The sequence below is a fragment of the Strix aluco genome, chromosome 2 (assembly GCF_031877795.1).
Source record: "Strix aluco isolate bStrAlu1 chromosome 2, bStrAlu1.hap1, whole genome shotgun sequence".
In the NCBI taxonomy this organism is placed as follows: domain Eukaryota; kingdom Metazoa; phylum Chordata; class Aves; order Strigiformes; family Strigidae; genus Strix; species Strix aluco.
Window position 1 is genome coordinate 54,914,561 of NC_133932.1, and position 21,507 is coordinate 54,936,067.

The 21,507-nt window shown below is 43.6% G+C and overlaps 1 protein-coding gene across 1 annotated transcript; it reads right to left on the reverse strand.

Moving 5' to 3' along the window:
• Positions 1 to 19,451: 19,451 nt before the first annotated feature.
• On the reverse strand, positions 19,452 to 21,113 carry TMSB4X (thymosin beta 4 X-linked). Its single transcript, XM_074814814.1, has 3 exons — positions 20,992 to 21,113; positions 20,286 to 20,399; positions 19,452 to 19,911 (listed from the first exon to the last, which is right to left on the reverse strand). The coding sequence occupies exons 2-3, from the start codon at positions 20,383 to 20,385 to the stop codon at positions 19,877 to 19,879; spliced, it is 135 nt and encodes a 44-aa protein (XP_074670915.1). The 5' UTR covers positions 20,386 to 20,399; positions 20,992 to 21,113; the 3' UTR covers positions 19,452 to 19,876.
• Positions 21,114 to 21,507: the final 394 nt, after the last annotated feature.

Here is a 21,507-nt window from a genome sequence, read left to right on the forward strand (position 1 = left end):
ATTAAAGCTTATTGATTTCCCTGGGATTTATCCCATTCCCTGGGATTCAGCCCAGGTTTAGGAGGATCATTGCTCTATCACCACAGCTGCTTTGTGAGGCAAGGTTGGTTGTTCCCCACCCCTGCAGATGCTCATGGCCTTCCTCAGAGGCCATGTGCAGATGTGCGGAGCCCCAGAGTCCTGCCCAAGCTGTAGCTAGAGATCGAACGTCCACCCCTTAGGAAAGGCCTTTCTCTGACTACTGATGATCCTATGCAAGGACAACATCTTCCAGCAAACTCTTTTTCCTGAGAAAATGTTGAATTCTTCAAACATCTTTTCCGAGTACCAGCCTACAAAAAAAGGGTTACTCCTGTACCCAAACTAGGAGTTTCCAGTCACTCTGGAGTGGGCTCTTTCCTCCATCTTCCAGCTTGATGCTTTCCTGCTCTGAAACCTCAAACTTTTTCACAGATTAAAAATAAAGATTCCAAACCCGTCTCCTCACAAACCTCTGTGGCACCTTCATGCCAGGGAGAAGTGCACTGCCAATGGAAGGGACAGGACAGCCTGACTACCACCTGTATTTATCTTCCAACCTGAGGCTCGGTCTGTCCTTCAGTCTCATCCAGTGCAGCCCCTGCCTCTTAAATTCAAGCCCAGTTTCCCTTCCTTTTCCTGTTTTTGCACACATTTTTTCCTCGCTTCCTGTCACACTTCATGCTCCCCATGCTTGAGAGCAAACCCCATGATAAACGTCACTGGCGGTTACTACCATGAGCACAAGACAGCTGAGGTTAACCATCAACCTTTTTTTGCATCCCATAAGCACCTAAAAGATGAGCAGCAGCATTTTCAGTGACAGAAGGTTAAAAGCAAAGACTTTGCAGTGGCAGTGGTGGCACCACCCAGTCCCACCATCACCTAAGGGGTGGCTGAAAGCCTCGTCCTGACCACCACACTGTTGGAGGTTTTCCTGTGTATTTAAGGAGTAAGATCTGGGAGCACCATGTACAGCCATGTGGTTTTTGTATTGGCTTTTGCCTTCAGTTTATCATATCAAATATTACTCAGTTTATTGCCTGGTGGATTGATGGTGGCTCTGTGTGGTGGGTGGTGACTCGGTGGCAGCGCCCTGCCCAGGAACAGTGCCGGAGCTACTCCCCCACCTTCACAGACCAAGCCTACACCAACGGACTTGGGGACCAAAACAACATGGAGGGACCGTGGGAAGGAAAACCCTGATGGGTGGAAACTGCGACATCCACTTTGCACCTACCCCGTAGCCTCTGAGTCATCTTGAAAGCAGTGCCAGTGGACCCTGCCACGCTCACACAGCTGTTTGCCCAGCCAAATGTCACCACCCTCATGGCATGGCTACAGTCCAAAGACACCTTCCTACACCTCATAATGAATGAGGTAAAACAGAGGTGCTTCCAGAGAAGAACAGCCTGACTCATGTTGCTAAATACAGCCAACAGGGCAGGTTTCTTCCTCGTCTGCTTGTCTCCTGTCCAGCAGAAGAGCTCTTGAACCACTTGGCCAGAAGTGGTGGCACAGTTTAAGGTGTTGCTCACTGAGGTGCCTGATGGAACTGGCAGAAACCACTCCAGGGTCCCTTAAATTACCCATGACTCATCCCTTTATGAAACCATGTCCCTTTTGTGTTTATCTTTTTTATCATTTTCTATGCTGTCTGATACTGTATTGCTTCTTGGTTTTTATTAGACTTCCAGGTCAAGGGTTTTGAACTTGTTTGTCATTGTCTTGTGCAATAAAATTACATATGCCAGCTTGACAGCACAAAAGAAGTCACACATAGCAACTTATGAACACAACTGACATTATGTGACTGGCTATTGCCTGCCTGGTGTAAATAATGCCAGAGGAGTCACCACATTGCCAATATTTGCCTCACTCCTTGAAGAAAAGGAATGACTGCAAGCCACAGCCAGGCAATTCATTACAAGGAGCACTGCAGCACTGATCTGGTATGATAGCTCTTGTCTAGCAACACACCTGGTGAAAGAGCAGGGAAATAGTTCATGCCGTGTTGACCATATGATATAAATTGTATATGGCTTCTGCTGCCCAGTGCTCATGCTTTCCCCTAACATGCAGCTGCTAGTTTCCTGCCTTCATGCCATGAGCTAAATTATCATGGATTCACAGAATAATTTATTTTACAAAAGACGTCTGCATGTCATCTGTTCCAATACCCCACTCAAAGCAGGGCCAAGATTGCAGTTAGATCAGGGTGCTTCAGCTTTGAAGATCTCCGGTGATGAAGGTTCCCCAACCTCTCCATTTCCAGTGTTTGACTATTCTGATTTTCATAAGCTTTTTTCCAATATCTAACCAGTTGCAACGTGTAGGTGGAAAGACTGGTTCCATCTTCTCTATAACATCTCATTAAGGCTGGGTTTGCTTCAGGCTGAGCAAACCCAGCTGCTCTCTCAGTCTTTTCGCTTATGTCGTGTTCTTCAGTCCCTAGTTGCTCTCCACTGGACTTGCTCCAGTATGTCAATGACCTTATTGCACTTAGGAGCCCCCCAAAATATTTTCCCAGCTGCAGTTTCCAACCCTCCATTGTTTTCAAACTTGCAAGAAGAACAAGAATAGTTAATCTATTTATTTAAAGGAAAGAAAATAAGAAGTCATATAAGGGCACAGTCCCTGGGCTGTCTCTGCATTTAGCATTAGACAGATGGCTCAGATTCCACCTGTGTCTCTGGAGGCAGATGCAGCCCAGATCTAAATGGGGAGCTGCTCAGCTGTGGCCATGTCAAATGCTGAGCATATGTCACAACTGCTGGTGTCACGGGGAAGAGGGGAAAATAGAGCTTTATAATCCTGCCCAAGTGTCCTCCAAATCAGGACCAGAGCCCCATGTAGTGTTTCCTATTTGCTATAGATCTTAAAATTACAGGGACATCTTCTGCAGTCATCTGTCAGGTAAATAAATTGCAGCAAAGGATAAAAGTCACCACAATACATAGCATCTCCTAATGGCTTGTTCTAGAGTAAACTCACCTTCATGAGAGATCACAGAAGAGAAGTGGCACCAGCTACATGTAAGACAGCAAAGTTCATGGGGAGGTAAGGATGTAAGCCCACATGAAGGTGAGTACAAGAGCATGGGAAGGGTGGCAGCAGTTACATACCTGCCTTGAATAATTGAAAAACTTAGACCGGTCCATGTTTTTTAGAGGGAAATGTTGACTATGGAGAGCCTCAGCACTGTACTCATGCACTGCTCTGCCTAAGAATTAGACCCTTGACCTCAGCTAAATTAAGTGCTGGATCTCACCCTTAGCCCTTCCAATAGTGTCTCTAAAGATGCATCCCAGGGCACCATTTCTAATAATGCTACACAGACAGCAGATATTTATACAATCAGTACACAACAATAATGCACAATCATCATCACATCAATATTGATGTGCTTCATACCAGTTTAGTCCTTGAATAACACACCAACAAAAGTAAATGTCTGCATACACAACTGTGGGCAGCAATGTCTATGAAATATAGCCAGGTGTCTGGACAAAAGTACTGAAAAATGTGCATTTGGAGTGTCCCACTGACTTCTCATGTGGTTATTTATGACAGAGAAGCTTTTTTGGTGCTTATCAAAATCCAGAGTCCTTTAATGTATCTCAGGTTGGACACTCAAACAGAGTCATGCTCTATCTTACTGGACAATAAGAAAATTTTAAGTTGAACTGCAAAAACATCTAAAAATAAAAAGTAATGGATCTAAACACACTGCTACGTACTGCTGCCACAAGTAATTGCCAGCGGTTGTACCACAGACACGATCGTTATATCAGTGATGTCCTGGTGGTGGCCCAAAAATAATTGTACTATTGCGAGGGATGACTCAAGAAAAAAAAAAAGACTTTTGTAGCTGGAGAGAACCAAAGGGCACTGCATCCATCTGCTTGCCTTATGGCAGGCTCAGCTTGCTATTTATCATGAGCAGCGTAGTTTTGAATTCTACCTTCTGTAACTTGCACCTCTCATTTTGCCCCTTGGCAGGGAGCTGACAGCTCCGAGTCAGCTGAGTCCTGTGGTCCCCACTAGAGCAGTCATACAGTACATATCAGCAAATCTTGCTGAGTACGCGGGAGTAGGAGTCGAGGAGAATCCACATCTCAGAGGGTGCAAATTACATGCTTAGCAGGCCAGAGAAGGTGCAAAGCACACCCAACTGTGCTGTTCTGCACTCAGCTACACCCCTTCCTGAAGGCTGCCACCTCTCCTTCCCTGTGGCACGGAGCCTCATGTCATGGGAAGGGAGGGGAATGGAAAATCCGGGAAAGGAACCCTTTAGGCAAGGGAACAAATAGCTGCTGAAACTGGAATTAGCGTCTTGGTGGGAGGTTCAGAATAAATCTGTCATACTTAGCTTCTCTTTCAGCTATTTCAGAGGACGTTAGATCTAATGATGAACCCAGCAGGTAGCATATAGGAATGATATGGGCTGAAGTAGAAGCAACTCTCTCTTTTCTGTCACTTATTATAAGCATACTTATGTAAGTATGCTCATTATTTATCAAAGACTAGAGTCCCCTGATTTTTCAGCATTACAATAGCCAAAATGACAGAGCACTTGCTGTCTGTTTAGCACCTTCAGAGAACAAAATAAGGAGGAAAGTGGAATCTCCCATTCAACTAACGTGGAAAGCTGCAGCAGCACTGTGGGTGCATTGGCTTCACCGGGTTTCCAGCCCCACTTACTGATGGAGGGCCCCAGTCCTTCTGCCCCTGCTTTCCTCCCACACCTCTCTGTTGAGCTGGCACAAGTCTTCATGCAACTGCCCAGAGAGTTGGAGCAGGCAAATGTTCTTGCCAGGAAAGAAAATGGTTTTGAGTGGCAGTTCTTCATCTCAGTTGGGGTCACTATGTGTCCATACCAACAGCTCTGCCAGCTCAGTGGAGGAAATGGCACTAGTGTGGATGTAATTCAGCAGGGTTTGGGAGTGAGAGGGAGGAGAAGGCAGCACTGCTTAAACTTAGCTCGTCACTAAACGTGTAAGCATGGCCTAAAATGGGTAAAACCTGCTTGCCAGGCTGCTCCCAGGGACCAGGCTCCTCTTCCTCTGGCATGGCACCAGTGTCTGCTGAAGTGTGCCTTCCTGCATGCTCCAGTCCCAGCATCGGTGTGCTCCTTACACACTGCTGCTCCGCTGGGGATACTTGCCGCTGGGGGAGACTTTTGAAAGAAGGCAGGGACTTTTAAATCCTTTTCAATTTGCACACCTCTAAACCTTTCCAGCAGAGCCACAGAATTTCATAGCAGATTTCAATACTTGGTTTTCTAAAGTACTTTTTTAGCCAGGATTCCAGGTGGAAAATTGTGGGTCTGAGTTGCCAAGCACAAAAATAAGTTCTTGTTAGAGAGAGCTCTGTCAGCTTGAAGGTCTTGGTCTGCATTTCCTCTCTTGCTTCATTAAATTTGTGCACAAATAGTTCCCAGTATGCTAACTCAAAGTATTATGAAAGCCTAATGGCTAATGATTCATAAAAATGTGTGATAAGGCTGCCTGTGCCTTATCAAACAAAGAACAAAATATCCAACACAACTACCCAATCAAACAGAATCAATTTCTAACTACTTTGGAGATACCTATCCGTAGGTTCAGCTAATGAGAACAAAACCGATAGGGAAGTTTCAGGTAAAAACTCATCCAAAATGGGACTACAGGAGATAGTTTTTGTCAGAAGTAACACAATAATGTCATAGAGTAACTGGGAGTTTTGTTAACTGTGAACAAAGGTACAAAGAGGAAGGGATCTTAGAATGCTCTGTAATACAGAAATGAGCTGAGCGTCTCATGAATAGACAAAAATTGACCTAGGTATACATTGAATAAAGGCTGTACTGTATTACCTACTGGAAGAAGTGAGGTGATGCTTATTCCCCAAGCCACCATAATACCTACAGATCCCACTGCACCTGGAACAGTGTGGTAGACTCCATAGGGTCTGCTTTTTAAAATTTGACCTGAGCCCAATTTTTAAATGCCCAGTTCTGTAAGGGTGACTTTACAGAACAACTAGAACTCCTACTGAAAGCCAGGGTTTCAGTGCATACATGTGTCTGAATGAACTGGATACTTTTGCAGATCTGTCCCTACCTGTGCAAGTTAACTGATTTCTGAGAGCCTATGTAAACATAATGTAAAAGATAGTCCAGGCATTCAGGGCATTTTACAGTCTAAACAAGAGAAGTGGAAGTGTAATTAAAATTTTCCTTTTTAAAGAAATACCAGTTGCTGATATTGTTAACACTCTGAGCACACTTTTTAATTACGAGATATGCACTACAGTCCTCTCCCTCAGTCAGTTTGCGTGGACACTCTGGGATCCTTTGCTTTCATGGGAGCATGAGCGTCTGTCCTTACAGACCAACACAAAGGAGCAGAGTGTGAAACATGATAAATCAGGAAACATATGGGAATAAACTCAAGAAGTGAAAGACATAGGAGAACCATATTCATGAAGGCAGTAGGGCCAGGCAAATGATAAATAGGATATATAAGGGTATATATTGCCCTATAAATGCTTCACATAACTACAAAGGTCTATACTTAGAACTTTTAAATTTAATACTCTGGGGCTTATATACATGCGCTCCTAAATGCAGCATTCACCCAACATACAGACCTATATGAAATACTCCTACTAAAACAATTGCACGGGATCTAGAAAAAAAACAAGATAAGACCATCAGTTAGATCTTTTTGCACATATTTTAATGTTCTTTTAAGTTATTGGAGGAACATCAAAAAAGCAAGAAGTTAATGACAGTAACAACCCTTGATATTTGGTTCATTTCATGGGGGATTTATGAGATACATATTTTATGTTTTTACTAAGATTGCTTTGCCTAAAGTGGACTAAGTTTTTATGCTTTCACCCTGAAGTCAAAAGTTGTAATCAAGCAAATAACAGCCATAAATTTCAGTTTTCACAAGAGAAAGCAACAAGGTATTGCCCTGTCCCAAATTTTATCTTCTAGATGATGGAAATTCTAGCTAATATCAGTACCTGCTGAAATTATATCAAAAATATAAATCAAAGGAGCATACTGCATAACAAAGATGTACATTTGTATGGTTCAAAGTCCACTGCCGCTCTAAAATGACTGAATGTTTACCAGTAAGGTAAACTAACCAGAAGACCTAGTAGAGGATAGGTGATAAAAGTGAGGTGAAATTAGAAGCTTGTAAGATATCATGGGGAAAAGGCAGTTATTCATTTCCAGTCCTATTATTTTGCTGCTGAGATACAACTTTCTACTGTGAAACAAAATCACCGGTCACAACTGAGAAAAGTATTAAAAAGCTGAGACTAAAAAAACTACTCCCTATTCGAAACTTCATTTAAACCTCATGTATTCACGCCTACTTTCTGAAGGTGGTAAAGTATGTATATTCTTGTCAGTTAAACTACTGACTGAGTTAAAAGTGTGGGTTTTTTCAAAAATCATCATTGCCTTAAGGGATAATGCACGTATGATTTAATGTCTGAAAAGCAAAGAATGAACATAGTAGGACCTAAAGGAGATAGAAGGTGGCACCTTATGTGTCTAAGAGTTGAGTTCATAACTTTTGTCTAGCTCCAGACAAACCTTGAGCTAGAAATAAAACATTTCTCTAAGTAACTATAGTGCAGCCTCAGGTTGCCTTCTTATTTTGGTGAGCGTGTTGCTGGTTGCTGAAGGATGAGGAAAGGAAGGTCTGCTCTTCAGTGGGGACCAGCCTCCTCACCTGTGAGAGATGGGGATGATGATGAGGACGATGAGGAGCAGGGAGGTGATTAGTCCCACAGAAAGAACATCCTTTTCCTTCTGCTTGTAAAAAAGCCTATCTGTGTCGGCACTTTTCCTAAGCAAGCCTAGTAATATCAGGCAGTAAATGATGTGTCAAGAGTCAGGGTGGATACAAATTTCCACAGTTCCTCCAAGCTCCATTCATGGATCCATCCACCTCCTGCTAGTCCAGCTGAGTATTTGAAATATAACCTATAAAACAAAGAGCGTAATAACAGGTTCTTGTTATAAGGATATCTACACCATCTATTTTAAGATGGTTGGGTGATCTAACTTCTTTGCAATTTGAAAGACCAAAATTAGCAGGCAAGTTCCCTTTTAAAGTCAATAGAGATGTCTGCAGTAGCTAGCTGAACATCTCCTTGCTTGTTGAGATAAAACTGAAGCATGGTTTAACATCAAAGATATTTGTCAGCTTGGTCAATTAACATAATAATTCTTAAAATATTGCCAAGAATGGTATATGCAAATTAACAGCCAGTTTTCATCTTCTCTGTATATCATTTGCCTTAAGCAGCACAGTATACACTCTAATAAATCGGATACCACAAAATTACACTGGAGAGATTTCATCATCCATCAAGTACTGTTTGAACATTCATAAGGACTTGAGTATGTTTGTCTTCCTCACTGGAAATACTGTTTTGCATATGAGGAAGGAACGTCTGCTTATGATATGCCCCTTCTATGTAAGCAATAAACTGTGGACAAATTGTGCTGAATTTGTAATATGGCCTCATTATTGTCAAAAGCAAGAATAGTAGGTGAAGGCAGTGGACAGTCCATTACCAGATTAAAAATCTATACTCTGCATCTATAAGGGCCCACTAACATGAAGACATATCTCAAAAGATAATTCCTCAGACTTCATTAAATCTGTTGAAAGAATTCAGTGTACATGGCTGAAATTCAGCATGGTGTTATAAATAATTCACGTTTGCAAAGACCAAAGTACATGCCTTGATCACATAATAAATTGATTTATCTGAGCAGAGAAGAACTGGGTACTTAATCCTGCCAAATCTTTGTTCATCTATGTGGTGTTTACTCATGTGATTAGTCCCACTGGTTACTGCCACCTTTACTCAGCTTGGAGCATGCCTCTCCCATAAATAGCCCTCCACACAGGAGTGGACAAGGGTGTAAACTGCTAGTGATTTCTTCATAATCATAAGCTTTTATTGGGTTGTCCTCTCTAGTGGCCCATTTTCTTTTAACACCAATAACATTTTAGAAAGATACCATGCCTGAAGACACGTGTGATTAAGGTGCCCATAACACAGCGCTGATGTAAGCTATATTACTTCTGCATAAAAATCAATAAAAGGGAATTTTAAAACAGATGTTAAGTACTGCAAGGTACTCCAGTTTCCTATCTGTCTTCTAGTGCCGCATGCATCATCGAATACATCTCTGTGTGAAGGATGATGGTCAAGATGCTCTGTTCCAGGAGACCCAGTGCTTCAGGTAGTAATCTCCTGGTTGTCTCTGGGCCAGCAGCAAGTTACAAAAATGACTGGCCACTCTAGATCATTTGCCAGAGCAGAGCATGAGGGGATGGCACTTTCCCCCTGCCCTCCTTTGTGGGGCTGCGCAGAAGAAAGTTGCCAAAGGCAAGGCCCTAGCTGGGGCTTGCTGCTTCCCTGGATGTATCCAGCTAAAGTCATGGTTGCCCTTCTCATCAACTGTGGCTCCATTTTGTCACCTGTACTGGAGTGGATTCCCACAAAGTTCTGCAGAAATAGCAGTGGTCTCAGCCACTGAGCAAGGCAGGGCTCAGGGCAGAAAAACCTCAACCAAATAGTACAAGGCTTATTCTCTCAGCATTTAGAAGCACGCTGCATTTGGAAATTGCATCTTTTGTGTGTGTGTGTTTGTTATAAACAAAGGGATCTCACATTCATTCAGGCCAGTTTTGCATCGGGTCAAATCCTGAGCAACAGCAAAGCTGTCTCCTGTCCCTGCTGACTCTAATGAGAAGCAGCAACGATTCACTGGACGCCACATGGAGATTTCGTACGTGTTTGCCTTAGCATAAATGTCAGTCCTGCTACATACAGTCTGTTAGCTTATGGCACTGCTGACAAGAAGGACGTATGGCACCTCCACATCCCTGCTGTGCAAGATAAGCATACGGTACTGATATAAAATGTAATTGATTTCACTGGCACAGCCTGACCTGCAGCTCACACGCAACATACTAAAATAATTTGAAGGGATCAATAATCTGCTATGAGATTGCAACTATTAACATGTGATATTGCTCTTTCAAAACCCCCAGTGAACAATTTGCAATGTCTTCCTTTCTTTCTCTATAGCTTCAGCCTCCTTCTTTCTTTCTCCTTCCATATATATTCTCCATATATACTTGTCTGAGCACTCCTGGAGGATGACATGCAGGGAAAAAAGATATACCGAGACATAATTACACTGGTATAGCCAACAGAAAAGGCCTAGATGTTTCAAATGTCAGTAGATCTGAAGATGTGTGGGCAGGATTTACAACACTAGTATGTTGCCACTGGTAACTGACTGCATTTTTAACCTTCCCACTGCTGTCTAGCAGCGTGAAAGAGCGTAAGTCTAGGGACTTAGCACTAGAAATAAACAAGCTCATTAAAAACCCCTAAAACTTATTGTTGTGAAGCTGAGAGGAACAAAAAGAAGGACTGCATAAAGGTTAGATAAGAGCTCTTTCTTCCTGATGGACAGCCTACACAGCACCTAATGCTTCCAGTTTGCTGACGTAAAGCTGCTTCCTCTGCTGGGTCAGCTCCGAGGGACCGGTTTTGGCCATTCCAGAAAGAGGGGAAAGGAAAGAGTGAAGCTTTTAGTGGGAGTACTTTAAGGGCACAGACAACTCAGGCAGAAGATATTTGATGGAGTCCCACTGTCAAAAAGTTGGCAGCAGCCTCCTGCTGAGAGTGAGCGATTTGGAGACACCAAGCAATCTGACAGACTATTAGACTGTATAATGGAGTCAGACATATAAGGTGAAGTAGGGAGCAGTTGCTGGCAGGGGTGGTACACCCACAGTTTGGGTACGATAAGCCAAGACTGAGGAGAAGACCAAGTTTCCTGGACATGTGACTGTGGTATTATTAGGGTGCCTATCCAGAGGGAGGGGAACAAATTTAGGGAAGGAAACAGGATTTGGTGAAAAATAAGAATATGTGAAAGGAGATAGTGAGAAGAGAAAACCTTGAGATATGCGATTGCACTTCACATGTCATGCAAAAGAGGGGATACTCCCAATTCCTTCTAAGAAGTGCTTGTTGCGACAGAGTCCTGCCTAAGACGCCCCATGCAAACTAATATCATAAACTAGGAGGAGTTGCAAGGGACTAAAGCCACCCTTAATTAGGCACTCAAATAAAAACCGGCTTGACATGCAAGTACCCTAAACGTCTAGAAAACTCACTGAAAGAAGGCAACCACAGCTGCTCAGCACCTTGGCATTTCACAGGGCCTTTAACTTCAGCAAGGAGGGAAATTTCAGGGGAAGCTGCAAACATCCAGCTGTTCCATTAGCATTATGCATAAATATGTATTTAGGAGCCTTTCAGGCTACCAAATTGAAAATTGTGTGAAACCATTCTTGGTCTCAGAACACTAACCCTGTTTTTTTGATCTCAGAGAGCACAAACTGTATATACATAGCTACAGCATAGTCTTTGCTGAAAACAAACTCTGTGCCTATCAGCTCACAAAATCCAGCTGAAAAGGATATAGAAGAGACAGTGCCCGTGCTGCAATGCATGTGATTAAACAGCTCTGTTCCATTTAAAGGCCTTTTGGAGAATGCCAGACTGTTCCTAGTTTTAACCTTTAAAATGCAGCAAGGACTTTGAGAGCTACTTTGGCATTTCTCAGTGTAACCCACACCTCCCACATACAGCACAGATGACTTTAACAAGCAAAGCATCAGGGAAGCAGCCATATATGGGTATGTACAGCCTATGTATGAACCCCTGTAAAAGGTTGCATCTCTCCTGAAAAGGTTTTTCACCTGTATTCCTCTTGGCATCACACTAACTCCTCATGCTGAGAAGTGGTGTCATCTATAATAGCTTCACTTGTTTTCAGAGCTTCCCCTTCCCCCCTCCACTTAATGCTGGCAAGCCAACTACCAAGAGCAAAGCAGGCAGCAGATTTTTGTGTGTCTCCCAGACTGGTAATTAAAGTTGCTCAAAAAAAAAAAAAAAAGAAATTAAAGAAACGTGAAGTTCTTCCTGGGAGTGATGTTCTCTGCATGAGCCAACCAAGCATGAGCTGCTCCTGTAGTCATGAGCTATGGAGACAAGACTGTCTGGGATCAATCTATCCTGCCCTAACATGTCAGAGTGGTGGGGTAGCACTCAGCTGCTAGGAGTTTTCTTATTCCTAATCCATGCTGAAACAATACGGTGGGACTAAAATAATTGATGTATTCATCAACTCACTTCATTTCTTGTAATGCTTTGTTTGCTACTGCTAGGGAATAGGAATGTTTGCATAAAGTTCATTGTGTATTGCTTTCTTGTGGAAGTCATTTTAATATGCGCTCTGTGATAACTTCTCACGGGACCTTCTAGCCTTTGACCTAACCTAAGGATAAAATTTTCTGAAGACCTAGGCATCGGGCTCCCTATCAAGAAGACTACACTACACAGTGTAGTACACTTAATCTAGTAATTAGATTCTTTAAGTAATGGATTTACACATCAGCTGGTTTGCCCCATTCCTAGGATGCAAAGCAGCCCTAAACCCAGCCCTGAGCCTGAGCCTGCAGTGGTAAGGTTAGGGCTGGTCTATATTTCTGCATAGCACAAGTAGGGCTCAATCATTTTACAGTATTTCTCTGTATGGCTGAAACTTCATAAGTAGGAGCTTCACTGTCTACCATTTCCCTCAAAAAAAAGCCATGTTGCCAGTGCTTATAATACAAAATATATTTCATCTAGAAGTTTCCTATATATTTTGAAATATATTTTTCAAAAGAGGTTCCAAGAAAAGACTGAAACTAGCAATCACAAATAAAAAGAAAAAGCTTTTTTGCCAGCTTCTTTCAATTCAACTAACCAGTCCCCTCTGCTCTTACAAAGTTCTTTTTCCGTTGCTATCCTTGTTTTAATAAAATTTGTTCTCTGCGTTCCTCCTGACCCCAAGGTAACGAAGAGATACCAATGCCACCCACTGTTCTCACCTCTAGGCAGGGCAGCAAAAGTGCAGGACTGAGTATTGCTCAACATCTGGGTATCTCCAGAGAGCAGGCAGAGCAGAGCAAAAGGCACTGGAGCTGGTATGACAGGCACACAGGACCCCGCAGCACCCAGAAACAACCGCATGCAGCCAGCGCCAGCCCTAAGATGGGCTGGAGTTGGCCTGGTTTTGAATAGCAGCTTGCAGATCATCTTGCAATGAGAACAATCATCCACTGGAATAATCTCCCCAGGGAAGTGGTGGAACCCCCAACACTGGACACTTTTAAGATTCAGCTGGACAGTGTGCTGGGCCATCTTGTCTAGACTGTGTTTTTGCCAAGAAAGGTTGGACCAGAGGATCCTTGAGGTCCCTTCCAACCTGGTATTCTATGATTCTATGAAATGAGGTGACAGGAAAGCTGAACAGAAATATTAAAATAAAAAAGGCTCAGCCTCCCCGGGGAGTGTCCTGGGGCTGTCCCCAGGATCCCAGCCTGTGATATTGCCAGTAGTGCACACCGCTGGGTGATACTGTAGTTCACCTGCCCATGCAGTCCCTCTTAACGAGAACACAAAATGGTGTGAATAATCCTGCTGTGAGCCTGGAGGGTACTCAGTATGCTGAAGATAGTTTCCTCTTTGGGAATGTAGATGCTTAGAGCCACATCCACTTTTCAGTTTGGGGATGTCACTCTGAAATGGCTTTCTTTTCCTCACCACTGGTTGCTCTTGTCACGCATTAAGAAAAAGGTACAATGCAAAGAATGGACTTTTCTCAAGCAATTCTCTCCTGGTCCTCCTCTCTGTGCTTTCTTTTCTTGAGTGGAGGATCAGCTGCCTATGAAACCAAAGCTAAATTTTAGTAATAAACCAGTGGTGAGGATATGTCAAATCATTGGGGCGTTACATGCATGCAAAGGTACAGCTGTATATAGGAAGTCTGGCAGAAGCAGTCATCTGGCAAGAAGGGAAAGCAGGTCACATTTTCAAGGCAGGCTATAGTCTGTTGTAGCCTTGGATCTACTTCATGTACAACTCAGCCACGCTTGCTGTGGGCAGTCATCATTCAGACTTCTGATTTTTACCAAACCTGTGCCCCTGAGTCAGCTCTGCTCCTGAAGGAACAGTTTCTTCACTATACACATCCTCATATCCCTAGTTTTATGACAGGCACCAGGGTGCTACCATACCTTGAAAAAATAATAGTGATGATAAAGTCCAACCAGGGTGTAAACCATCATCTTCTTTTTATTGTCTGAGTTCGATATCCTTTGTAAGTGATAAAATCACACACATGACATGCTGTAAATGAGTTAGAGAAGGTTTCCTTCTATTTTTCTACCTGGTTCACACCTTGGTTTTGATAATTATAACTGCATAGTCTCAGAGAGGACCATAAAACCATCTAAAGCCGACCTAAAATTAGTTTTCATTCATATTGTTGTCCAATACCAAATTAGGACCCTTCAGAGTGGTAAGCAAGTGTTATGAGCCCTTTGCCAAAAAGATGAAATTTTTGTCCCACAGGAAATATCGTACCATGTCAGATCTTGTCACATATATAATACTGACTGCTATTCCCACTGCACGGTGGGTCACTGTGGTTTCAGAGAGGCAGTGCTCAGTTTGGGGGGAAGGATGAAGAATATCCCTGTGTTAGCTCAACTTTCTTACACAGGCCAGATGATATAGAGTCGGTGAGGTGAACTGAGATGCATGAAAAATTAATCCAGCAAGTGATTTTTCAGATTATTATGTAGCTCCAAAATTCTCTACATCGTCTTGCATCAAAATCTAGTTGTGCAGAGGGCCTTAAAGATAAATTCCAAAGCTGCAAGTGATGGGTTGAAGAAATATTTCTCCATTTCAAAACATTTTTAAAACGCTATGCCTGAGTACCATAAACCAGATCATACATAGTTATATGTCAGATGGAAAGGAAGCTCCATTATAGGAAATAAAACTTAAACTAATATATATGAAAATTTGTAAAATACTTAGGTGAGATTTGAACCATCTGAGAGCTTGAACTTAATCCTTTTGGTCTAGAGAGAAGTAGATTTCAGCTAGTTTATCTGTCTTATTTTAGAGACCTGAATGTTGCTGCTGTAGATTCAAACTGCTAGAAGAGACTAGTGACAACGAAATTATTAATGGCAGATATTATAGAACATGCAAATGCAATCCTCTTCTTGGTTTTGTTTTTTTTCCTTCGTTTTCAAACACATCTCTAGTCAATTTGTAAGTGTACTCAGTATTCATCCATATTACGCAAACAAAGGGCACTGCAAATGTCTGTTCATGGAATACGCTATGTCTACAAAGTCACGAGATTGTTTCCAGGCCTAAATTTCAACCCCTGGACAACATGTCAAAGGTAAAATGATTAGAATTACAATACTAGGAAAAGTTTCTTTGTCACCAAGAAGCCTTTGGTCAATGGAATGATGACTTTTTTTTTTTTCAAGACAATGTTTTGATTGAACATGTTGTGAATATTTGGGGACTATTCGAATGCAGGAAATATATTTAAATTAGAGTAAATCCACCAATTCATTTGCAAAATACTGGTGAATGAAAAATCTATGTTAGCTAAACAATAAATCCAGTGCCATCAGAAAACCTGAGGCCATGCAAATGCTGAATTTTTAAAATCAAAAAAAAGAGATTTACTCTTTACAACCTCACTCTGCCATTCTTTGCATATCATGGCCTGAAACTAACACTATAGATTTGACTGTGCTTTGCCATCAGCATCCTCTTATTGTGAGGGAGCAGTGGTTGGAGAATCTCCCAGTTGCCAATTCTCATTACATTGCATGCATCTCATCGTGCTTGACAGTTTAAGCCCAAGCTCCAGGAGACTAAAAAACCTCCTGAGAACCTCAGCTTTTGATTACAAGGAAAAAAGGAATGTTGTAGTCTTCATGATTCCAGAAACAAGAGAAAAAAAATGTATTTTTGCTGTGCTTCCAATATGCTCAAGGCTCATTAACCCAGAGGCAAAACTAAGCATCTTTCAGAACCCGCTATGTTTGAAATGGTATTTTTTTTTTCCTAAGCAGGAAGGAGACAAAGTCAGAGAGGGGTCTGACATTTTTAAAACCTGGTAAAAGAAATACTGGTATTCAGGTCATTAACTTCAGCTGAAAACAGAGAAAAATGGGCTCTTTCATGTCACAAGTCACAAAATTTTGAAATAAGTGTATGGTAAAGAGCAGAGTTTTTTAGAAAAATCATCATATCAGAGGACAATAGCAAATTAATCCATCAGACAGTGTACAAATAATGGATAAATGTTGTCTGGAATTGCCTTTCTCCAAATTAACAAAATAGCCCATTTTATTTACAATACGGTTGCCTTGCCTGTTGAATGGAAATTGCACAAAATTGGTGCATCAGATGATCTCACAGAAGGCAACTCTGCCAAGACTGCCATAGGTTGCTTTGCATAGTCATCCTACTATATATCAACGAATAAGCATGAGCTGCATTTTTTTGTTTCTCCACACCCCTTTTAGTATCAGCCCTGTGGAATTATTGCACTAAACACTGTGTTATGTGCTCATTGTATTTGATATGATGCTTGGATTAGCGGATGGTTCCTTGTTAATAAAACTATGTTGTGCAGCAGCTGTATGTGGCAGCCATATATGATTACAATGCACAATAGGAACTGCTCATTTCTACACTGTTTCTAGGGAAGTAAAGGGTTACTAGGGGAAGTGGTATTTTATCACACATTCAGCATTGCACAAAAATAGCCTAGAAGACCAAAATGCTTGCCTTAAAGTCTCCACATATCTGTAATTTAATTTTAATACCACAATGATCTATTTTAGATATTGTTAGCATATGCTTTCAGTCCAATATACACATAGTTAATGATATCTGGGGAGGTGAAAGAGAGAGAAAATCTTTTCTTAAATATTGAGAAAGGAAGAATTAGGTCCAGTACTTGAGGGCAGAACTACTCACCACATAGCCTTGATGGAGCTGCCTCTCGGCTGGGGGCGGGGAGGCAGCACACCAGACACCATAAAGCCTTGGTCTCATAGGGCTGGGATAATGTGACTGCACAGCAAGTGAGATCAAAAACCATATGTGCCTTTCTGTTTCAGATGACCCTTTTTCATAACCAGGTTTTCAGCTGTATTTTTTTTTCCTAGTCAATTTGTTGCTGGTGAAAGTTTCTAGACTGGCAGCCAAAAAGATTCGTCTCTTTTATTAGTCACAGCCAACAACCAGCGCAGACACAGCATGGAATGTTACAAGCGACCCACCCGAGCCTTCATTCTTCATTCCATCAATTGTATTGTTGTAAAGGTGTCAGATGTGACCACCTCAATATTGCCTATGCAAAGCGTGGTGACTATCTGCCACAATTTGCTCGGAATACATGTAAAGAACTGAACAAGGAGCAACGCAGGGGATGATACGCTCCAGCAATTCCTGAATTTGACCTGGAAGATTTACTTGTCAGTTGATTTTGCATTTTATACAGTCCTTGATGCCAGAAACAGAGCTCCTAACAGTAGTAGTATCTTATTGCCGTATCTCCTGAAAACAGATCTGAGCTTCACCACCTCTTACCACATGCTTGAAGACACCAGGCACATCGCAGATGGTGGTACCCTCTGGCCAGCACTGTCTTCTGATCACTTTGGACTTGCAATTCTGAAGTCAGAGGCCTCATATCTCATTACGTTTTTGCTGAACGTCACTGGCTTGCAGCGTGCACCTTCACTGACTTACACCAAGCTATGTATATCTCATGCTTTGCCTCTCTCAGAAATATGTTGCTTTGGTTTTCTTCCCGTTGATGAATCCACAGTAAGCAAGAGCTCGCTTTCACTCATTTGTGCACGTACAGTTCAGACTGTAAGCTTCTGAATTTAAGTCATGTTACATCCTGTTACCTGATTAAGATCAGTAGCTGGGAGTTGATTGACTTTTCAGAACCTCAGCTAAGTTTCTTATGTCTTTCCCATTATATATGTGGAATAAAATGAAAGCTTGAAACATTTACAAGAGCAATAAATGGGTCACTTAACTCCTGAACTCATCAGCTTGAATTACTGTGGAAGTCCTTATGCCACCAGGACTTTCTAAACCTTCCCATGGACTGCATCAAAACATCTCAGGCCTGAAACCTAGATTCACATCTAACACTTGATACTGCAAGTTTTCCACTTGCTGGGGACTGCGCCCGCAAGTACACAGCACCCCGAGGGTCCCTTCTTCTCCAGCAGCATGCACATCCACCAAACCTCCAGGCAGAGGAGCCCCACTGCCCTCACTGGTGTAAACTCAAGGAGAGAGCTTGTTGCTGCAGTCAGACCCTGCTAGGGAGACGTAGTAGGATGAAACTCCAAACCTACGTGACCCCACCAAGTCAGCAGCCTCAGCAAAACCCAGACTTCCCCAGAGACTCATTTTGCTTTACAGGAGCTGGCTGAAATGAATACAGGCTCAACTCCTGAAGATAAAACTAAGGCACTGCAGAACCATGCTCACCACCCTCCTACAGGCTATCTGACAGCATTTTTTCCCCCGAATGTTAATTACTCACTTCAAAGTGAAGTGAGTAATGGATGAAATCCATGACTACTAAAGTCAACTCCTACTGATCTCCCTGGATCACAGATTTTAACCACTGTCATTTGAGGAGAAATAACATAAAAGTATCCCAGGCCTGAACAAACTGCCATAAACCAGCAACGTGAAGTGTTGCTATTTGCATAGAGGATTTATTATCACTTTCGTTTTATAAATTACCATATTTTTTCCCTCAAATTGTCAGTTTTGAATTAGTAAAGAAACTGTAGCTTTTTATTAAATACAAATTCTTAGGATCAAGCAACCATTAAGAGATTATAAAACAGTGTTCGAAACATGAGTAACATTTTAGTAAAATGATTTTTATTTGCATGGGACACCAACCGCTAAAATAGCTTTAGGATACTAAAAAGCTTATGTTCAATCTTGGACTTAAAATTCAAGTTACATCTTCCTTTAAATACTGTATCAGCAGAACAAGCCTTAATTACTAATTAAACAAATTATGGATTTATACAACCGAGGTTGAATCTCTGCAACAGTACAAAACGGTTCTTATGAAAAGAGCTATGCTATGGGCGGGGCAAAGCAATAAACGAAGCCAGATTTTTTGCCTTTATCAATCTCTACATTAAAGAAATATTTAAAGTGATATACTCACATGGAAACAAATTACAAGACATGCAATTTTTTACTGAAATTTGTCTAAAAGTTAGCTTCAAGGATCGCAAATTTATCTATTGCTGAGAGCACATACTGAAAAAAATGCGAATGGTGATTTGAGGTTTGAGTCATCTCCAAAGGTTTTATAGTATCCCATGTCTCAGTACCGGCTTTTATGCTTCATATCCTTTGATATAGTTCTCCAAATAGAGGACATAAATACCATCCAGGTTTTAAAACATTTTATTTGCATATTAAAAAAATTGTGCATTCCAATAATTAAAATCATTTGAACAAAAAAAAAAAATGGCACTCGATTAACTGCATTTTACAGCTCGCAGGACCTTGGTACAGCTTTGCATTTATTCGTGTGTTACTCTAGTTTACTGTAGTCCCACCCAAGTTCTTCTTTCATCAACATGCAAGCTCTTTCATGCCACCAGGACCAAAGCCAGACAGGCAGAGGGAAAGGCAGCGCCTTCATTCAGTGTCAGTAGTTCTCTCTATTCTTTTGATGTGAAAGGGGCAGTACAGTCATTTTAAACTTTATCCAACCTCTTTGCATCTTACAAAGTTAAACAGCTAAAAGAAGTAAAATAAGAAGGCAATGCTTGTGGAATGTACAGTGCATAATTTGGAAGGGCAGATTTCATTACGATTCACCCGCTTGCTTCTCCTGTTCAATTGCTAAAATGGGGAAAAAAAACAGAAAAGAGAAAAAAAATGAAGATCCAGAACCTGAAATGCATTCACATCTCAATTCCTGTAATTTGTAAAAATATGTGTGTGTGTATATATACCAAAATAGAAACGTAAATAATTGTAAACTAAGCGCTGCTCCGCGGTGGGTTCAGGCTTTGGCTGCCTGGCACAGCCACAGCCGTGTATCCTCCCTCACCCGCACCCGCCGCACCCCCGGCTCCCCGCCCGCCGCCCCTCTTTGTCTCCTCCCGCCTCCCTGCCTGCCTGCCTGCTTCCCTCCCTCCCTCCCTGCCTGCCTCCCTCCCGCCCTGCCTGCCTCCCTCCCTCCCTGCCCTTCCCCGCCGCCTGCCCGCACTCACTTTCTTTTGAAGGCAGCGGGTTTTTCTCTTGCGTCTCTGTCTTCTTCAATTTGGACTTGTCAAATTTCTCGATCTCGGCCATGTCTGGCTTGTCGGACATGTTGGCAGGTGACTCTGCGCACACAAGGGAGGAGCCCGTTACCCCCGGCGAGGGCTCCCCGGCCCCCCCGGCGCCCCCCCCGCCCCGGGCCGCGCCCGCCGCACCCAACCAGGGGCAGCCGCGCCGCCGCGGGAGCCCAAAACGCAACCCACGACGAAAAAAAAAGACGCTTAATCCCCGGCAGATTTAAACATAATGACAATTTTAGGAACTCTTAGTGTAATCCAGCACCAGTGGCAGCGCAGCTCGTCACCAGCCGCCGCCGCGGGCAACTCCCAGTATTTGCGCGCTGCGGAGTACAATAGAGGGGAGGCGCCCGGCGCCGACCGCGGTTTTAACTCGTTAAGGGAGAATTAATTAAAAAAATGAAGCCCTGGGATGGCAACAGAGCCGGTTTGCGGCTCGCACGCCGCCGCCCTGCAGCGGCGCGGCCCCCAGACAATACACCCCCCTCCAGACAATAGCCGCCCCCCCCCCCCTCCGGACAATAGCCCCCGCTCCCTGCCCTGCCCGCGGTCCCTCCCCGGGCTGGGGCTCGTGCTGCCCGCGCTGGGGGACCCGGGGGAGGGGGGGGGCGGGGGGGGGGGGGGGGGCAGCGGGACCCACCGGTGTCTCCGCGCGGTGATGCTCAGCCCCGCCGCTCGCTGCTGCCGCCGCTCCGCACGCCAGTATAAAGGGCGCTCGCTGGCGGGGCGGTTTTATCCCCGCGCCTATGCAAATGACGGTGATGTCACCCGCTAACCATTTTGCCGCTTTCCGCCTTTTTCTCTCTCTTCCCCCCCCCCCCTCTTGCTTCCTTCCCCTCCCTCCGCCGCCCAGCTCTCCTCCCCCCGCGCACACACAGCTACACACGGACACACGCGCACGCCCTTAAAGCCGAAAATCGCTCCGGTCCCGGTGCCGTGGCGACACCGGCCGGAGGCACCCCGGGACAGCCCGGGGGGGGCGGCCGCTGCCCCTGCCCCTGGCTCCCCGGCCCCTGCCCGCTCTGCCGGGGCGCCTCCGGGCGGGGGTCGGCAGGGGCGGGAGCGGGCGTAGGAGGGGGGCCGGGGGGCAGGGGACAGGGGGACGGCGGGGCGGGGGGGCGGTGGCAGCCGGCGGCCGCCTTCCGCAGCGGCGGAC